The following is an 18,546-nucleotide window of genomic DNA, read 5'->3' as shown; positions in this document are numbered from 1 at the left end:
CTCTCCACCCCGTGGTCAGTGGAGGCCATGTGCAGAACAGTAAAATATGTACCTACTTTCTCCGAGGTAGTAAATGGAGGCTCAATAGGGAACAAGGACTTTTAGCTCTGTATAGGATTAATGAAGAGATTTCCCTTGGGCATCAATATAGGACAAGTGAGGGACACAGACTCCTTCTTCCACATGGCAGCAACAGTGTTACCCTCCTTCTTCTGCTAGAGCAGTTTGAAGAAAACACCTACAACATAAGGTTTAAATTACATCCAAAGTCATACCATAATACTCAACATGTCCACATTTCAACAGAGAAATTTTCACTATGCCAAGAAGCAGAAAGATCTCAAATGGAGTTAAAAAAAAAAAGACAGTGAATTCCAACACTAAAGTGACAGAGATATTATAATTATGTGACAGGGATTTTAATGCAACCATCAGAAAATCAAGAAATAGAACACAGAAAAGTGAAGAACAGAACAAATGGTAAACAAAGAAGAAATTGATATATTTAAGCTCTAACATATCAATAAGCATATTAAGTGTAAATGTTCTAAACAATACCAAATAAAAGACAGATATTAATAAACTATTTAAAAAAGCATAACCTATCTTTAACCTGTCTACAAGAAACTGATTTCAAAAATAACAATATAAGAAGGTTGAAAGTGAAATGGTGAAAAAATATATATTATGCAACATTAATTAAATTAAAGCAAGAGTGGCTAAGTTCATTTTGGATAAAATAGATTTCAGAGGAAGTATTACCAAGGACAATTATACAATGCTGAAAGAACCAATCACAAAGAAGACAAATCTTAAATATACATGCAGTAACCAAGAGAACTGCAAAGTATTTGAAATATATGAAGCAAAAACTAATAAAACTGAAAAGAGAAATAGTCAAAACTATTTAGTTAAAACTTCAACAACCCTATCTCAACAGTATAGAGAATAGCTAAAAAGAGAAGTCATCAAGATTTGAAGAATGTAAAAATGACTTCAAACAATAGGATCTAACTGACATTTATATAGCACATTCAATCTAACTATAACAGAATACTCCCTCTATTCAAGTGCCTACTTCTAGTACCAAGATAGATTTTATTCTGAGTCATAAGAGAAACCTTAATAAATTTAAAAGAATTCAAGTTATACAGAGCATGCCTTTTGAACCCAACATAACAAAACTAGAAATGAGAAAGACAAAAGGACAATGACTAAATATTTGGAAAGGAAATAACGCACTTTTGAAGAGTTGACAAGTTAAATAGGAAGTCTCAAGGGGAATAAAAAAATACATCAAACTGAAATGAAACATGAAAATGAAGAATAAATTAGCATAAAGTAGCACAGAGAGGGAAATTTAGAGCCCCTAATACATACAGTAGAAAAGAGGGTATGTCTTTCAGATCAATAATCTAGTGGTGCCTGGGTGGCTCAGTGGTTTAAGCCTCTGCCTTTGGCTCAGGTCATGATTTCAGGGTCTTGGGATTGAGCCCAGAGTCAGGCTCTTTGCTCAACAGGGAGCCTGCTTCCCACAACCACCCCCAACACCTGCCTCTCTGCAACTTGTGATCTCTGTCTGTCAAATAAATAAATAAAAATCTTTTAAAAAATTAATCTAAGTTTCTACCTTAAGAACCTGGAAAAGCAACAACTAAATCAACTCATGGCAGAAAGAAAGAAGGAAAGTTCTTCAGACCTAAATTTGACAACTTAGATCTAACTCCTTAAAAAACACAAACTATCATGATTCACCCAATATGAAATAGATCATTTGAATAGCTTTAAAGCTGCCAAGGAAATTGAATTATTAGTTAAAAAAATCTCCTCCCCAAATCCCCATGTGAAGTTGGCTTCAAATGTTCAGAAGTCTATCAAATATTTAAAAGAAAAATTTACAGAAATTTTCCAGTAATAGCAGAGGAGAGAATACTTTCAATTCATTTTTGAAGATAGTATTAATCTGATACCCAAACTAGACATAGACAGTGCAAAAGAAGAAAATCACATACCAATTATCCCTCATGAGTATGGATGCAGCAACTTTTAACAAAATATTTGCAGAGATAATATAGCAATACATTAAAAAATTGTACAACATAATTAAGTGGGGTTTACTTGAGAATTCAAGGCCAGTTTAATGCTCCAAAATCAATTAATTAATGTTACCTGCTGTATTAATAGGCTTAAATGGTGAATGGCTGAATGCTTTCCTCCTATTATTGCCAATAAAGCAAGGATGTCCATTCTTACTATTCTTATTAAACAGAGTGCTGGAAGTTCTTCCTAGTGCAATAGACAAGAAAAGGAAAATGTTTACAGATTGCAAAGGAAGAAAGAAAAATATTTTCAGGTGATATAGTTACCTCTCAGAAAATTGCAGAGAATCTACCAGACAACTCTTAGAATTAATAAGCAATTTCATCAAGGTCACAAGATAGAAGATACATAAGATAAACATACAAAAATAAATTGTATTTCTGTATATTAGCAATAAGTGCATGGAGAAATAGGGAAAGGAAAGTTATGGTCCAGCATATTTTCTGACTCCGCACCAAAGTGCCTCTTATTCTTGACTCAGATTAATTCCAGAACAAAATTTCATCATGCATTATATCTCTTACATTTATGATACATAGACAGTTTTCAGACTATTTCCCTTAATTGTTATATATTATTGCTCTAAGTGCCCAAAGTTTAAAATAGATGTGCTGCTATCATTTGTCTGTTTTGCTTTTCTTTACTTTTCTCCTTGAGGACAGAAGTTACCACCTTATCTTTTCTGTATCTTAGAATTGCGTCTATTCTTTTTTATTTTTTGGAACTTACTCATCTTTAGTAATGTTTTACATGTTCTCAGTATTTTTAGAAACAAAAGTGTTTTTTAATCTTAGTCTTCTAGACCATAATCACTAATATGTCTACAGAATTTTACGATTTTCATTTATCACACCCATGACCCTGCTCAGGTAATGACTAACTCGGTCCACACCTAGTCATTATAAAACACTATCATTCCTGCCTCCACCATAATTTTTAATTTATCCTATCATTGTATCCATTATCACTACTTACATAAAGCCAGAGATTTAGTCTTTTAATTCATCAATGTTTAGCTGACATATATTGGATATTTATGAATCCTATTGGGTAGTGAATAAATTAATGAACAATGGATGTCACTTCTGAAGTGTAGGCACTGTAATACTAAATTATCCTCAAAGGCCCATCCTACTGTCCTACTTCAACACAAACGTAGCAAAATATTTTGTACAACAAATTTTATTAATTAATCAACTAATTAATTTTTACCTCAATATTTTGTTTCCTTAGTGAATTCCAAGTTCATTGGTATTTTTGGCTCTGGAAAATGTACTCCTAACCCATCTTTTTATCTAATTTCCAAATAACATTTTTCATGTTTTCTATGTTCCTTTTTTTTTTTTTAACATTTTATTTATTTGACACAGAAACACACACAGAGAGAGAGAGAGAGAGCATAAGCAGGGGGAACAGGAGAGAGAGAAGCAGGCTCTCCCCAAGCAGGAAGCTTGACATGGGGCTCCAGCCCAGGACCCTGGGATCATGACCTGAGCTGAAGGCAGATGCTTAACCGACTAAGTCACCCAGGCACCCCTCGTTTTTTCCAAACTTTCATACTCACTGTTTACCCTCCCCTTTTATTAACTTCCTTTACACACTTCCCTTCCAGCTGAAATGTACTACCAAAACTACCATGACCAAATGCCATCTTTATTCAAGGCCTAGCACAAGTGCTATTTAAATTGTAAATTCTTCCCTGATTATTCCCTTTTCTACTCCATTTATCTAAAAATTATTATTTTCCCTTGAAATTCTGTATCATTGTGTATATACTCTTATAGCATACAACATCTGGGCTTGTATCATATTTATTTTTGCAGAAATTCATTCTCCCCTACCACACTGCAGTCTCCCTAAGAATAGAAACCCAGGAGTATTTATCATTGTAGTCTCCCTTAGGACTAGCTGACAAACAGCATGTGTTCAGTAACCATTTAAAAATAAATCATTGCTTTTATGGTCTTTAAGTCATCCAGTCTGGTCTACTGTTTGTCTCCAAATTATTCTTGGGCACAGTAATTTCTGTGACATACAAATAATCATGGTCAAGTATTTGAAATTATTTTATCATTTCCAACCAAATAACAGAGTTCAGAGAATCTGAAAGGAACATTCACTAGAAGATAAAAGCATAATGATTCTTAGATATACACTAGAAAGTTCTTTTGAAAATATGGGATCTAGCCCTAATGAAGCATGTATCAGTTTGCTAGCACAGCCATAACAAATACCAGGCTAGGTGGTATCTGCTTTACAACAGAAATTAATTTCTCATAGTTCTGGAGGCTGGAATTCCCAGATCAAGGTGTTGACAGGGTTGGATTCTTCTGAGGTCTCTCTCCTTGGTTTGTATCTTCACCCAGACTTCCCAGTGTCTGGACTCTAATCTCCACTTCTCATAAGGACGCCAGTCCCACTGGATTAGGTCCCATCTCAGTGATCACATTTTATTGATTTTTTTTTAAAGATTTTATTTATTTATTTGACAGAGAGCACAAAGAGGCAGAGAGGCAGGCAGAGGGGGGCGGAAAGCAGGCTTCCTGATGAGCAGAGAGCCCAATGTGGGGCTCGATCCCAGGACCCTGATATCATGACCTGAACTGAAGGCAGAGGCTTTAACCCACTGAGCCACCCAGGTGCCCCAGGGATCACATTTTAAATAATTACTTCTTTAAGGACTTTATCTCTAAACACAGTCACATTCTCAGGTATTGGAGGTTGGAGTGTCAACATATGATTTTCAGGAGATACAGTTCAGCCCATAGCATTGCAGCTGCAACATTCACGAGTCATTTAATGCTCTTGGATTTAGCCTCTTCTTTTGTAAAACTGCATTATTTTCATCCCTTCTAAAATTCCTCTCAATTCAGTATCTTTAATTTCTCCATGGATCATTATTTTTTGTAATGCATCCTCTAGAATATATCTTGGTGAACGTCACCATCCTTCATGCACCTTATGAACCTGGAACTTTGCAATCGTCTTGCATTCTTTTTTTCTTTCCCTACCCCCAAACCAACCAAACACCTCTACCTGCTCAAAGGCTTTTCTTGACTCTCGCTTCTTCCTTTCTCAGGTGAGCCAATGTGAATCTTCTTGAAGTTTCTCTTCTTTCAATAGTCTGTCTGCATATTCCCATTATGTGATGACTGCATTTTTTCTCCATTGTCTAGAAATTATAATATCTAAATGAATTTATAGGACTGTCAAGGTCCTAATTTTCTTTGCTGCTTTGATTCCCACAAGCACTCCCCCTGTGACTTTTACCTTCCCCAGCAGTTTATGCTCCTGAGATACTGACCTGTTTGTGGTGCTCATGCTTTGGCCAAACTTTTCCCCTTTTGTCTGAAATGCCTTTTCCCTGCTTGTTGTTTTTCCTAATGATTTTCTCATGTCTGCGAACAGCTCAAATGCTTTTTCCCATGTGAGGCCTCCCTTTCTTCCTGAGGCAGAACTGAGAGAAGCTTATCTTCTGCTTTTCTTCTGCTTTTGATATACTGTCACTATCTAATTGGCTTAGCACTGTGATTTATTGATCTGTCATACCACTAAGTCTAAGCTTCTTGACACCCTGGATTGTTTACTTTGAAGTCTAATAAACATTTGTTTAGGGAATGCTGTTTATGATAACCTAAGTACAAAATTAAGTAAAATATTGATTTGTTGAATTAATATTAATATATGTTATAAGATTTTAAAAATGTGTAATTCTACTTATTTGATTTTAATTCCATCCTTTTAAAACTTACCTGTTTCAGATATTAGACCCATACTCAATATTTTGTAACATATAAGGAACTATTTATTAGCTTAGACACCAGATGACTTGGATTAATTAAGTTTGGGGTAAAAAATAATGTTAAGAAAAATTATGTTGGCTTTGAAGTTTCTTTTGCCGTAGGTGTATACTTACAGAACAGAGAGCATTTCATCAAACTGTGTTAGTTATCTGCTTTGTTGGTACGATTTCAATTCCCACTTTCCTTTCCTTCACCTCCTCTTTTAGATAAACAAGCTGGAGGCACGCCTCAGGCAGGCGGGATGCACAGATGATAAAGGGATTCGAAGAAAAGACAGTGAGCACTGGATGAAAGAAGACTGCATTAGCTGTATGTGTAAGGTATGGGCCAACTTCTGCCTCCTGTTTTACTTCTGCTAGCCTGCCAGTTGAGACATACCTGAAAAATTCAAAAGAGAAAAATGTGTTCTTTTTGTGAAAAAATTCTAGGCATATTTTTAAAGTCAAGGTTTTGATACGAGATTTTGAGCTTTTTGATTATCGATGTAAATATGCCACTATTTCATGAACGCTCACTAAATACGACATGGGCTTTTCACATTTTCACTAATAATTGAGAGAGCTGACACTCAGGACATTTACTGAGCATTGCCCAAGATCACACAAATAAAGGCAGAAATGAGGCTTGAATTCAACTCCTTATTCTCTAGTCAAGCTCACTACAAATGTTGCCTGAAAGCATTAGGTAAATATTAAAAAACACTATCATAGTACCCAGCAAAAGAAAAAAAGCTTATTTAGTTTGTTCTTTGAACATAGCTGATACCAATTGCTCCTACCTCTCTCCACACCCCATGCCCTCTGGTTGGGGAGGTAACATTTTATAAGCCACTACTTCCAGTCTTTTTTCATGCAAATGTATAAAAAAGCATTAATAGGAACTACATGTATAAATAGGCTCATATCATGGGTAATTTTTATTATACTGAGATAACCACTCAGATTACATATTATAAGAAATTTTTAAAAAGGTAATTTTACTGTAAGAAACGTGGGAATAATCTTTGAATGTTGCTTTTCAGAGTGGCCAGGTCACCTGTGTAGTAGAGACGTGTCCTCCAGCTCCATGTCCGAGTCTTGAATTGGTGAAAGGAACCTGCTGTCCAGTTTGCAGAGGCCCAGGAATGCCAGCTGATTCCCCAGAGAAACACTAATCAGTTCACTGCTCTTGAGCTCTGAATGGGGGAATTTCTCAGGAAAAGGCAGTGAAGCACTTTTAACCTATAGTCACACTCCTGGCATAGAAAACACTGATTAAAAACAAATTAGTTCATTTAACCCTTCAGCATACTATAAAGGCTTGGATCTTTTCATTTGCTAACACACCTTGAAGTAATGCAAAATTAAAGTCCAAAAAGAGGATAAGGATTACTTTCTTGTGAGAAATATTTCTTGTTGTAAGCTACCAGTTTTATATACTGTACATAGAAATTAAAAAAAATAATCATGCAATATTTTTTTTTAAATCTGAGTATTGTGGAAAAAAAATCTCTCATTTCAAAATTCTGAGAAATCCTGATCTCCAGGAGTTTTGACAGAATGTGTTTTACATTCAGAGAAAACATCTGGAAAGATCTGTGATGACTTTGGCTCATGTAATCCATGCTGCTTTCCTCACTCCACTCCGTCTCTCACATCTAGAACATAAAAAAATGCCTAGATTTTTCTAGAAAGGTATTTACCTGAACCATTAGTAGGCACCACCTTCTAGAGCATGAGGGAAAATTCAGTGAAAGTATATTTGGTGGAGTTTGCCATTTTTACATTTGGCTGGAAAATACAAACACTGTGATGGAAAGAGCCTTCAAAGGAGCCTTGCTCAATTTCTGCCTTTCCCTCATTTGTCATTATTATCACTAGTGAAATGTCAAAATTGAAATTTACCAAGTCTGAGCAATTCCCAGGAACAATCTGAATTTACTATCAGAAGAATTGGAAATGCTTTTGACTTAAACAAAATGTGTTGTTACGAGGTTTCTTCTAATTTTGGCACTCTCTTACAGCATTTAAAATACAATCCAATAGACAATAGGTTAGTTATATTCGGAATTGAGTATTTAGTAAATTAGGTGGGTTTCACTTAGTAAATTCTTTTTTTAAAAGGTGCATAAAAGGTGCACCCACAGTACTTGGGGTTGTTTGCAGTTTTTGGTAGATTTCTTTAAGAAATTCTTTGTTGCAGGACTTTGAAGAGACTTCATGTAGTGTCCTGCCCAAAGGGGCTCTCAGGGTGATAACACTACTGTTTTCCAATTACAAAATAAACATTTAACACCGGGCACAATCTCCCAATATTTAGAAGCATTATGTAAAATGCAGTATTCATTATAGTGGAAATATTTTCATGGTTTTAATATTATGAGTGAGGAAAGATGTTTTCAGAGTTTGATAATAATGTTATTATTTTAAAAATGTATTGGTGATTCCCTCCTAAGATTCAAAATAATTTTTTACTAAAAAGTTTAAGGACAAAACAATAAGCTCTAAAAGTTTGATGTTTAATTTTTTTTTTTTAAAGATTTTACTTACTCATTTGACACAGAGAGACACATAGGGAAGATAAGCAGGTGAAGTGGGGAGGGAGAAGCAGGTCCCCCTCTCCACCAAGCAGGGAGCCGGACACGGGGTTGATCCCAGGACTCTGGGATCACGACTGGAGCCAAAGGCAGATGCTTAATGACTGAGCTCTGTTTGATGCATTTTTAAGTCCAAAAGAATTTCTAATTGTATTTCATTTTTAAAGACAAAACTTAATAAGTCCCCAAAGCTTGATATTTGGGAACCTTTCAAAACACAACAAAGTGAAATGAAGCTAAACCTCATGGAAGTATAATTGGTTCCTCTGAACCTACAGCAAACATACTGCAAATGACAATAACACATGTAATAGATCAGGTTTCTCATCATACTCATTTGTCATTTGATCATTTTACTTAAGTTTAAGCAAGACCTATATGATATCTCATATGATGATACACTGACCACATGTTAAATTTGGATGTCACCTGGTCAGTATCTTTGGCTCATTAAACACAAGCAGTTATCAAAATAACAGAATCAAATTATTATTTAAAATGGAACATGGGGACTTGAAATCTTGCCTGTCAATTGACGATTTGAAAATTCACTCACCTTTACAAATATGATTATAATATCATTATACAGATTACCTTCTGCTTTATTGATTTTATTTGTATTTCATTAATTTGTGCTTTTTAAAATGTTTCATTTTTGAAAGTAATATTGTGCATAATAAAAATTTCAAGTATTTCCTAAAGATATAGAAACCTTTGTATTCCATTTCTGCAGTCCAAATGCAAATGTTATTTCCAGTTTTGTATGTGTGTGTTTATGTGTGTGTGTATTCTTCAATACATTTTCTATGCACTAATGATGTTTCTTCCTTAGTGATTTGTTTTTTCCAAAGCTTAAAACATTGAAAATCCAAATATATTTGTTAACAATATTTGATATATTATTTTCTGCTATGAAATCTGCTTCAGGTAAAATTAAATGTTTTTTACATGTGACACTTTTCTGATCTGGGCAAAGGCAGTATCCATGAAGAGGTAGACATAATGAAGATGAAAGCATTCTTAGACTAACTCTTTCCCTGATTTTGTCTGCTAAAGAAAAGCAAAGTTTTTTAGACACGATGTATGATGTGTGAAAAGGTAGAAAAATAGCTCCTTTCTTTCAGGGGCTCTTTTTTTTTTTTTTTAATGTATACTGTGTACCTTCTATACATAAGTGGCCACTTTGCATGCAGAGCTACATGACATGTAGTTGAAGGGGTATAGACAGCTTTTATTTGAGACTGGCGATTAGAAATAGAGCATTTACCTGATAAACAGTCTTTAATGCTTACAGGAGGCAAATAACGATGTTTAAAACTGAGCTTTTGTTTACCTGTTTAAGAAAATTTCTTGGGAATTTTGGTAAGGAAATTTTGTTTTTTTAATTGTGAAATGATTTTAATATAGACTTATGAACTGTAATTGCTACAAACACCCCTTGCCCAATGTCATGTGTAATGCATTTTCTTTTGCAAATAAAATAGAGTTTATTAGTAAGTTAAATCGAGTTCATGGATAGCTCACACAGAAATCCTATCTTCCAATTTAGGAAAGATAAGCTTTATTAAAAGTCATATTTTGGTGAGTGTCCTCAACATTTAATGGCATGATAGAGTTTGTAGAAAACAATGGAAAATTTTTTTGTTCTCCATGAATATATAAAATGGGGGTGGTGTAATAAATACAAGTAGTGCTAAAATCTGTACCTTAAATATAACCGCATATGTTTTGTTTTTAGTCCTTGTACTAGATAGTTTGCTACCTTTTGTTTTAAGCATCAGAAATGAATCAGTGTTTAAATTTGCATCTCAAACATAAGCTAGAGAGACAGAATGTATAATATTTCCTGAAATTATGAAGCTTATTCTGTATTCTAAACATGCTTTGTAAAATAAGTGAGGAGAAATTCTTTAAACTTAATTATTAACAAAATTGTTCAACTCTAAGGCTCTGGCTCATATATACATATATTTATTTATTATATGCATAACAATATTACAGACATCTATATATAATATATATTATGTGTAAATAAAATTAAAATAACATTATCTTCTCATATATTGCACCCAAATATTGGTGCACATTTGGAATTTGTGTACATGGGAATAATCCAATGTAAAAAATTTTAAATTTCATTTCTATCTTTGGAAATGGTATGTACTATCTAATTTTTATTCATCATATATCTAGCTATCCATTATCCATATTGTGGTTAATGGACTCTGGAAAATGTTTTTTTTTTTCTTTCTGGAGAATATTCTTAATTCCATGTATGTTAATTATTCTAGAAATATTATGATTAAATGAAGATAATTTTTTTAAAAGTAGGTTCCACACCCAGCATCAAACCAAATGCAGGGCTTGAACTCACATCCCTGTAGATCAAGACCTGAACTGAGATCAGGTGTTGGATGCTTAACTGACTGAACCACCCAGGTGCTCCTAGGAATAAATGGAGATCATTTAAGACAAGATCTCTGACTTAAAATTTTAAAATAAATTGTTTCTATCACATTATTTAATAAAAATTGCTTGCTAACTACTTAAAATACATAAAACATATACTAGTATTATATATTCATATATAATATATGAACATATATATGAATATGAAAATCTGAGAATAATTCCTGGTGTCTTTTTTTTTATTTTAAGAAACAAACTATTTCTAAAAGGTCAAGGAACTTCATTCAAATCATTCCAATTTTTTGTCTCCTGTGGAACAATTACTTAAGAACACTCTCAGTGAGTCATCAACCAAGAGTGTACTTGATTGACCAAAATAAGAGAAGGCATTTGGTGTTGTGCAAAGAACACAGACCTAGGTCTTATATGGAATAACATATCCAGGACTAGGAAGAGTTAGAATGAGAATTCTAGTAAATTTTGAATTGGTAGAGATTCTAGTTTTTCAAATTTTAAAATAAAATACCATGTCAGAGTAAAGGAGTTGAATAAAAGTTAAATAAACTGATCTAAATTACCCACATGAAATGGTAACAATGTTTTGGGAGTGTAGAAACTAAATCTATTTAGAGGAAAACTTGGATTGGGGTTTCTGGGTGGCTCAGTCAGTTAAGCGTTTGTCTTCAGCTCAGGTCATGGTCTCAAGGTCCTGGGACTGAGCTCTACATCAGGCTCCCTGCTCACTGGGAAGTCATCTTCTTTCTCTGCCTCTTCACTTGCTTCTGCTCTCTCTCCAACAAATATAAATATAAATATAAATATAAATATAAATATAAATATAAATATAAATATAAATATATATTTTTTAAAGAAGAATAGTTGGGCTTTTAGAAGCTTAGAATCCTCTAAACAATAGGAAGTATTAAGCAATCTCTTTTATGGAAGAGTATGTGGAAGAAACAATATAATTTACTAGCAGGACAAGGGACTATGTAGTTGGTATGGGGAGCAGTCTAGATCAAATGAATAGGATGGTATCTGCTCACCAACAAATAAAAAAAACCCAAATCAAAAGAAAAGAAAATAAATTTATAAAGGAAAACCATCCAGCTGGATCCAACTATGAAGAGACGAATTTAGAACCAAAACTGAAGGAACAGGCCTGGAACTCACAAGATGTATGCTGATGATTCTGGAGAACATTCCAGTTTGGTCATGGCTAAAGACCATGTAAAGGTGTGAAGTATAAATTTACATGATCACTGAGGTGTAGAAATCCTAAGCTACAGAATTAATGAAAACACTTGGCTTGTGCCAATAAAGAAAACCACAAACTCAAAAATTTAAGTGCAGTGACTGAAATGATAGAAATATATAATTTTCATTCCAAAACACATGATCAATTCAAAAGAATATAAGAAAATAAAGAAATTAAAATTTTGGTTAATGTAAAAATTAATATAATAATAACAAATTTAAATATATTTGAAATCATATTAAATAAAAATATTTGCTCCTCAGACAAAATCCAGAGTCTCAAGCTGGTATACAAATATATATACATATACACAAATGCACATATATGCACATAACAGAACTAAATGCAATGTCACAAAAATGTTGAGAAAAAGGGAGAAAGGGAGATAGCCCATATTTTACTGATTTTTGAAGGAGCTTTGTTATGGGTTGAATTGTGTTTCCCCAAAATTTACAGGTTAAGTCCTGACCCTCAATACCTTAAAATGTGACCTTATTTATTTATTCATTTATTTTTAAAATTTTTTTAAAATTTATTTGACAGACAAAGATCACAAGTAGGCAGAGAGGCAGGCAGAGAGAGAGGAAGGAAAGCAGGCTCCTCTGTGGAGCAGGGAGCCCGATGCGGGGCTCGATCCCAGGACCCTGGGATCATGACCTGAGCCGAAAGCAGAGGCTTTAACCCACTGAGCCACCCAGGCGCCCCAAAATGTGACCTTATTTAGAGAGAAATTTTATATAGACTAAGAGAATGGGTCCTAATACAATATGACTGGTTTCCTTATGAAGAGGAGAAATTTGGGGATGGATACACAGAAACACACAGGGAGAACACACTGAGAATATGAAAAAAGCCCATCTATCGGCTAAGGAGAGAGGCCTAGGGCACATCCTTTCCCCACAGCCTCAGGAGCAACCAACTCTGCCACACCTTGATCTGCGAGCCCATGTACTTCTGTTATTTAAGCTAGCTGGATTGTGGTACTCAGTTACAATAGCCCCTTGAAAACTAGTACAGGGTGATTATGGTCATTCAGTAGGGATGAAGAAAAAAATCAGAAAAGTACAATCCTGCACCTATATACACACAAAACATAATGTTCACATTAAAAGTAATTTATGAAATATAATTTGCAAATCTATAATTAATTACTGCTCTTTTCAGATTTTCATATGCTTCTCTCAGAAACTGACATATCAAGCAGACTAAAGATAGTATTGAACAGTACAGATAACAAACTTGAGCTAATGGTCATATTTGCAATCCTGTCTCTAACAGTAAGAGAATACATATTCTTTAAAGTTCTGCATGAAACATATTAAAAAATTGACTTCTGGTTACACAGAATACTTCAACAAACTTCAATAATTTAGTGGTATTTTATAGACCATGGTAGCTCAGTAACAGTGTGATCAAAAATAAGGGAAAATTATAATACATACATACATATACATCAACAAAGAAATTAGAATGGATATTATAGAACTATTTAGAATATATCCAAAACTAAAAAGAAAAAATACTATACATTAAAACTTGTGGAAAGCAGCTAAAATTGTGAAATATGTTTGGGTGTTAAACCATAGTTTACTTTGATCTCATGTAAAGGGTTTCAGTTTTCAGCCGCTGATATCTCCTTTGACCAGAAGTAATCAAAGAACACCTAATATATAGGACTATTATTTATAGATTGCATCACTGTAGACATGTAGGGTAAAGATGACAAAAAAAAATATGAAAAAAAGGTGTGAGTCGTGGAATTTTTATAAAAATGATGTCCTTTATTACCCTTGTGTATTGGCAGTTGTTGGGGTTATAGAAATACTTGATGAAGGTGGGGTGCACTCAAATAGGATACTTCGGATTGTTCATTGCCTTAGACCCACCTCCCTGTTGAGGTATCACTGCTCTTTTGTGAATGACAAGAGACTTTAAATGATACTTTTAACAATCAGGAGATGATGATGGCTAAAGATCTGGTGGCATGGAGCTAGTGTCTTAAAAAAGAATCTTTGAAAATAACTCAGTGATGCTTCTTAGAGCCTCATGTTGTTCCAAATGTTAATACAGAAAGTAAAGGATGTACAAACAAAAATAGAAAAAAAAAATAAGTTCACAAAACAACTTATTTGAATAGCATATTAAGTAAGTATTAGGATCAATGTTTCTTTCTTGATATATACACCAAATATCATAAATCATGAGTCTGTGTAGATTGCATGCATGTAGATAGATAGATAGATAAATAGATAGCCTTAGAGTCTAGTTTGACATTTCTCACCTATGGAACTATAATTTTTGTAATGCCTAATTAAAGGATACAAGACAAATTTAAAGGAAAATACTAAACAATTTTCGGTTAAGACCATTCTCTACTCTTCTCCTATATCCAACTAGAATGAGATTTCATCATTTATTTAAAATAATCCAGATAAGAAAATTAAGATATCTGAGTCTTTAGGCATTATTTTGTTACTGTTTTTATAAAGAGCATTTTTTGTATTAGTTGTCGTAAACATTTCCATATCCTTTTATATGTATTAGAATTGGGATTTATTATTTTTATATGAAAACAGGGTCAGTAAAAAATAAACTCTTAGTTGTAGATTCGTTAGTTTATATATCATGATTGATGGTGTTTTGAAAATTTTAAAGGAGTCAATGCACTTTGAATTGCTAGAATTGTATTTCTCATCAATCACTAAAAACATATTTTTTAATGCAGTCCATTACTTTCACATTTACTTCATGTTAAAGTTCTCTGACATTCATGAATTCTTCCAATCTCTCTCTTATGCTCCTACGCATTTTTCTCAAAGGCAATTCCCCTTTATGTAAGTTAACTAAAATAATTTCTATTAATAAATATATGTCCAATATAGTAAGCTATGGAGAAGATACTAATTGTTTCTCATTAAAAGAATTCCCATGATATCAATAGGTGTTCTGCAATCTTAAAAATATATGTGTATATATATATATATATATATATAGAGAGAGAGAGAGAGAGAGACCATGAATAATTTATTCAATACCCTACTGTTTCTAAGTGGTAAGGGCCAGAGTATGGTATTTTGGTGTTCTAAACAATGATTTTATTGGACTAAAAATAAAATAATGATTCTGTTGAACTAAATGGATGCAAAACTCATTTATTAGACATAGAATATATGTGTTTCTTGAAAAGTTTTCAACGTTATTAACTTTCTTGACAATGGATGAAAGATTCAGTGGTCTTCTAGTCATTCCTGGAGATTCTTATATAAGCAAACAAAGGATGAAATCTTTATGAAATATGAGCTAGTTTTTTGGGTTTTTTGTCTTGTTTTTTGTTTTGGTTTCACAGTGGGTGAGTGGTTCTTTTACACAATTACCTTCAGGCAAAAAACATATAGTTTTGTGCTTTAAAACTGAAATAAACCATAAATGACTCTTAATCTCACAAAACAAACTGAGGGTTGCTGGGGGGAGGGGGTTTGGGAGAAGGGGGTGGGATTATGGACACTGGGGAGGGTATGTGCTTTGGTGAGTGCTGTGAAGTGTGTAAACCTGGTGATTCACAGACCTGTACCCCTGGGGATAAAAACATATGTTTATAAAAAATAAAAAATTAAAAAAAAAAAACTGAAATAAATATGCACTATGAAATCCAGGAATGGTAAAGGGTCTTAAGAAGCAATTTTCTGAAGCGCAGTTTGAATCCATGTGTCATTATGTTAACAGCTCAGAAATTCCAGGAGCTAACACACCACACTAACATTAGGACTGCCCATGGCAGTCGGAGATGGAGTGGCTCTGCTTCAAAAACCTGAGCTGACCTGTAAATAAGAGGTCATGCTGACTTTGATCCCCAGGGGGTATTCCATGTAGTATCGTGCTCTACAGGCAACAGCAAGAATGCTAGTTTCAAAACCCACTGTCATTTTGGGAGACCACCCACAATGCTTTGACCATCTTCTAACTTTATTTGCAAAGGAAGTTATACTGCAAAACCAAGCCATGGTCATTTCATAGTGTAACGAAGGATCTCAATTTCAAAAGCAAAAAAAAAAAAAAAAAAAGTTTATTTAGTTAATATAGAACAACAAAATTTCTGAGATTCCAAAAGTTTTAATTATTCAAAGATTGGAGTGAGGGACTTAAGGAAGCTTGTTTTATTTGATATTGTTAACAAATGATGTAAAATCACACCTATGACAGACATAATGAGAATAAACCCTAATTGGCCTGGGAGTATAAAGGCCAGGACAAAAAATTTGTTACAGAACCTGGGGACTGCCCCCTTTCCAAAATAGAGACAGGATGGAAATTGGATTTTGTATCCTTTAGCATAGTGAAATGGATACAGAAAATCAAGTCTATACTGGAGGTCAGTCACCAACAAACATTAAAAATAGAAGCAAGCAGAATCAATACTCAATAAATTAGGACCCAGAAATCAAGATGAAGAGGTATGGGGTAAGGCAAATGTGTGTATTTATAATATATGTGTTTCTAAGTATTGTTTCGATAAATATCAGCATGGAATTGTCATGCCTAAAGTACTTGTTTTCATTCTCACAGCACATTATTAATATTCTTTTATACAAAGAAGTTTGCAATAGATGTGACTGCATTATGGCTACATGATAGAACTCATCTACTTTATATTATAGTCTGAAGTTTGTATCACTTTATTGCCTGACACCAAAACAGAAAATAGGTTCAAATTTACCTAAAATATAATAGTAAAATCAAACAAAATATGGTACATAAAAATTGCTTAACTATAAAATTAAGCAGTATGAATAAATCATAGATATTTGGTAGCAGTACATTTTTTCAGTTGATGAAAAGAAATTTTCTTTTTTTAACTAACATATAATGTATTATTTGTTTCAGGGGTGCAGGTCTGTGATTCATCCGTCTTAAACAATTCACAGCACTCACCATAGCACATGCCCTCCCCAGTGTCCATCCCCCAGCCAACCCATCCCTCCCACCCTCCCACTCCCTCTAGCAACCATCAGTTTGTTTCCTGAGATTAAAAGTCTCTTATGGTTTGTCTCTCTCTCTCTGGTTTCATCTTATTTCATTTTTCCCTCCCTTCCCCTATGATCCTCTGTCTTGTTTTTTAAATTCTTCATATCACTGAGATCATTATACTTGTCTGTCTCTAATTGACTTATTTCGCTTAGTGAAATACCCTCTAGTTCCATCCACTTCATTGTAAATAGCAAGATTTTTTTTTCTTGAAGGATGCATAATATTCCATTGTATATATATATACCACATCTTCTTTATCCATTCATCTATTAATGGACACCTAGGGTCTTTCCATAGTTTGGCTATTGTGGACATAGCTGTAGCAGTAAATTTTTTAAAAATGTGTTCCTTGCTATTTAGGGAGCTGACTCAGTAACATACTCACTTTAGTCTAAAAACTTAATCAAAGACAGTTATTTTCAGTTTGAATTCCAAAAACAAGCAAAGAAACAAATATGCATAAAAAATAGGATCCAACTTTACTCTGTCTAGAAGACCCTCACTTTATATTCAAAAATACAAAGAAGTTTAAAGTAAAAAGATAGGAAAGATGTACTATGAAAACAGGAACAAGAGAGTTCCAGTGGCTATACTAATAACAGATAAAATAGGTACTAAAACAAAAAAAGTTACTAGACATGATAGAAATATTCTCAGATCCATTGGGAGAAGATCATCATGAGAAAGACATTCAAAACTGAAAAACCAGCTTTAAATCATATGAGGGAACTATGGAAAGAACCTAGATGTCCATCAACAGATGAATGGATCAAGAAGATGTGGTATATATACACAATGGAATACTATGCAGCCATCAAAAGAAATGAAATCCTGCCATTTGCAACAACATGGATGGAACTAGAGCGTATCATGCTTAGCGAAATAAGTCAAGCAGAGAAAGACAACTATCATATGATCTCCCTGATATGAGGAAGTGGTGATGCAACATGGAGGCTTAAGTGGGTAGGAGAAGAATCAATGAAACAAGATGGGATTGGGAGGGAGACAAACCATAAGTGACTCTTAATCTTACAAAACAAACTGAGGGTTGCTGGAGGGAGGGGGGTTGGGAGAAGGGGGGGTGGGGTTATGGACATTGGGGAGGGTATGTGCTTTGATGAATGCTGTGAAGTGTGTAAACCTGGCGATTCACAGACCTGTACCCCTGGGGATAAAAATACATGTTTATAAAAAAATAAAAAAATTTAAAAAAAATGATTCATATGAGGGAAAATAGAAAAAAATCAGGGAAGAAATAGACAATTCAACAACAATAGTTGGAGATTTTAATACCTCACTTTCAATAATGGGTTGAACAATTAGACAATATATCAACAAGAGTATGGAATATTTTAGGGGTGCCTGGGTCACTCAGT

General features: G+C 33.8%; 1 protein-coding gene across 4 annotated transcripts in view; it reads left to right on the top strand.

Annotated features, from left to right (window-relative positions):
- Nucleotides 1–8,454, top strand: part of PXDNL (peroxidasin like) — a 491,033-nt gene extending 482,579 nt beyond the window's left edge. For all 4 annotated transcript variants that reach the window (XM_032315673.1, XM_032315672.1, XM_032315671.1 and 1 more), the window contains 2 exons: nt 6,110–6,223; nt 6,925–8,454. In XM_032315673.1, the coding sequence (XP_032171564.1) occupies nt 6,110–6,223; nt 6,925–7,056 (246 nt within the window). In that variant the 3' untranslated portion in view covers nt 7,057–8,454. The remainder of the gene's footprint in view (nt 1–6,109; nt 6,224–6,924) is intronic.
- Nucleotides 8,455–18,546: the final 10,092 nt, after the last annotated feature.

Source organism: Mustela erminea, chromosome 16 (genome assembly GCF_009829155.1).
Source record: "Mustela erminea isolate mMusErm1 chromosome 16, mMusErm1.Pri, whole genome shotgun sequence".
Taxonomy (NCBI): Eukaryota; Metazoa; Chordata; class Mammalia; order Carnivora; family Mustelidae; genus Mustela; species Mustela erminea.
The sequence above is the reverse complement of the archived record's forward strand: the minus strand, read 5'-3'. Positions and strand labels throughout refer to the sequence as shown.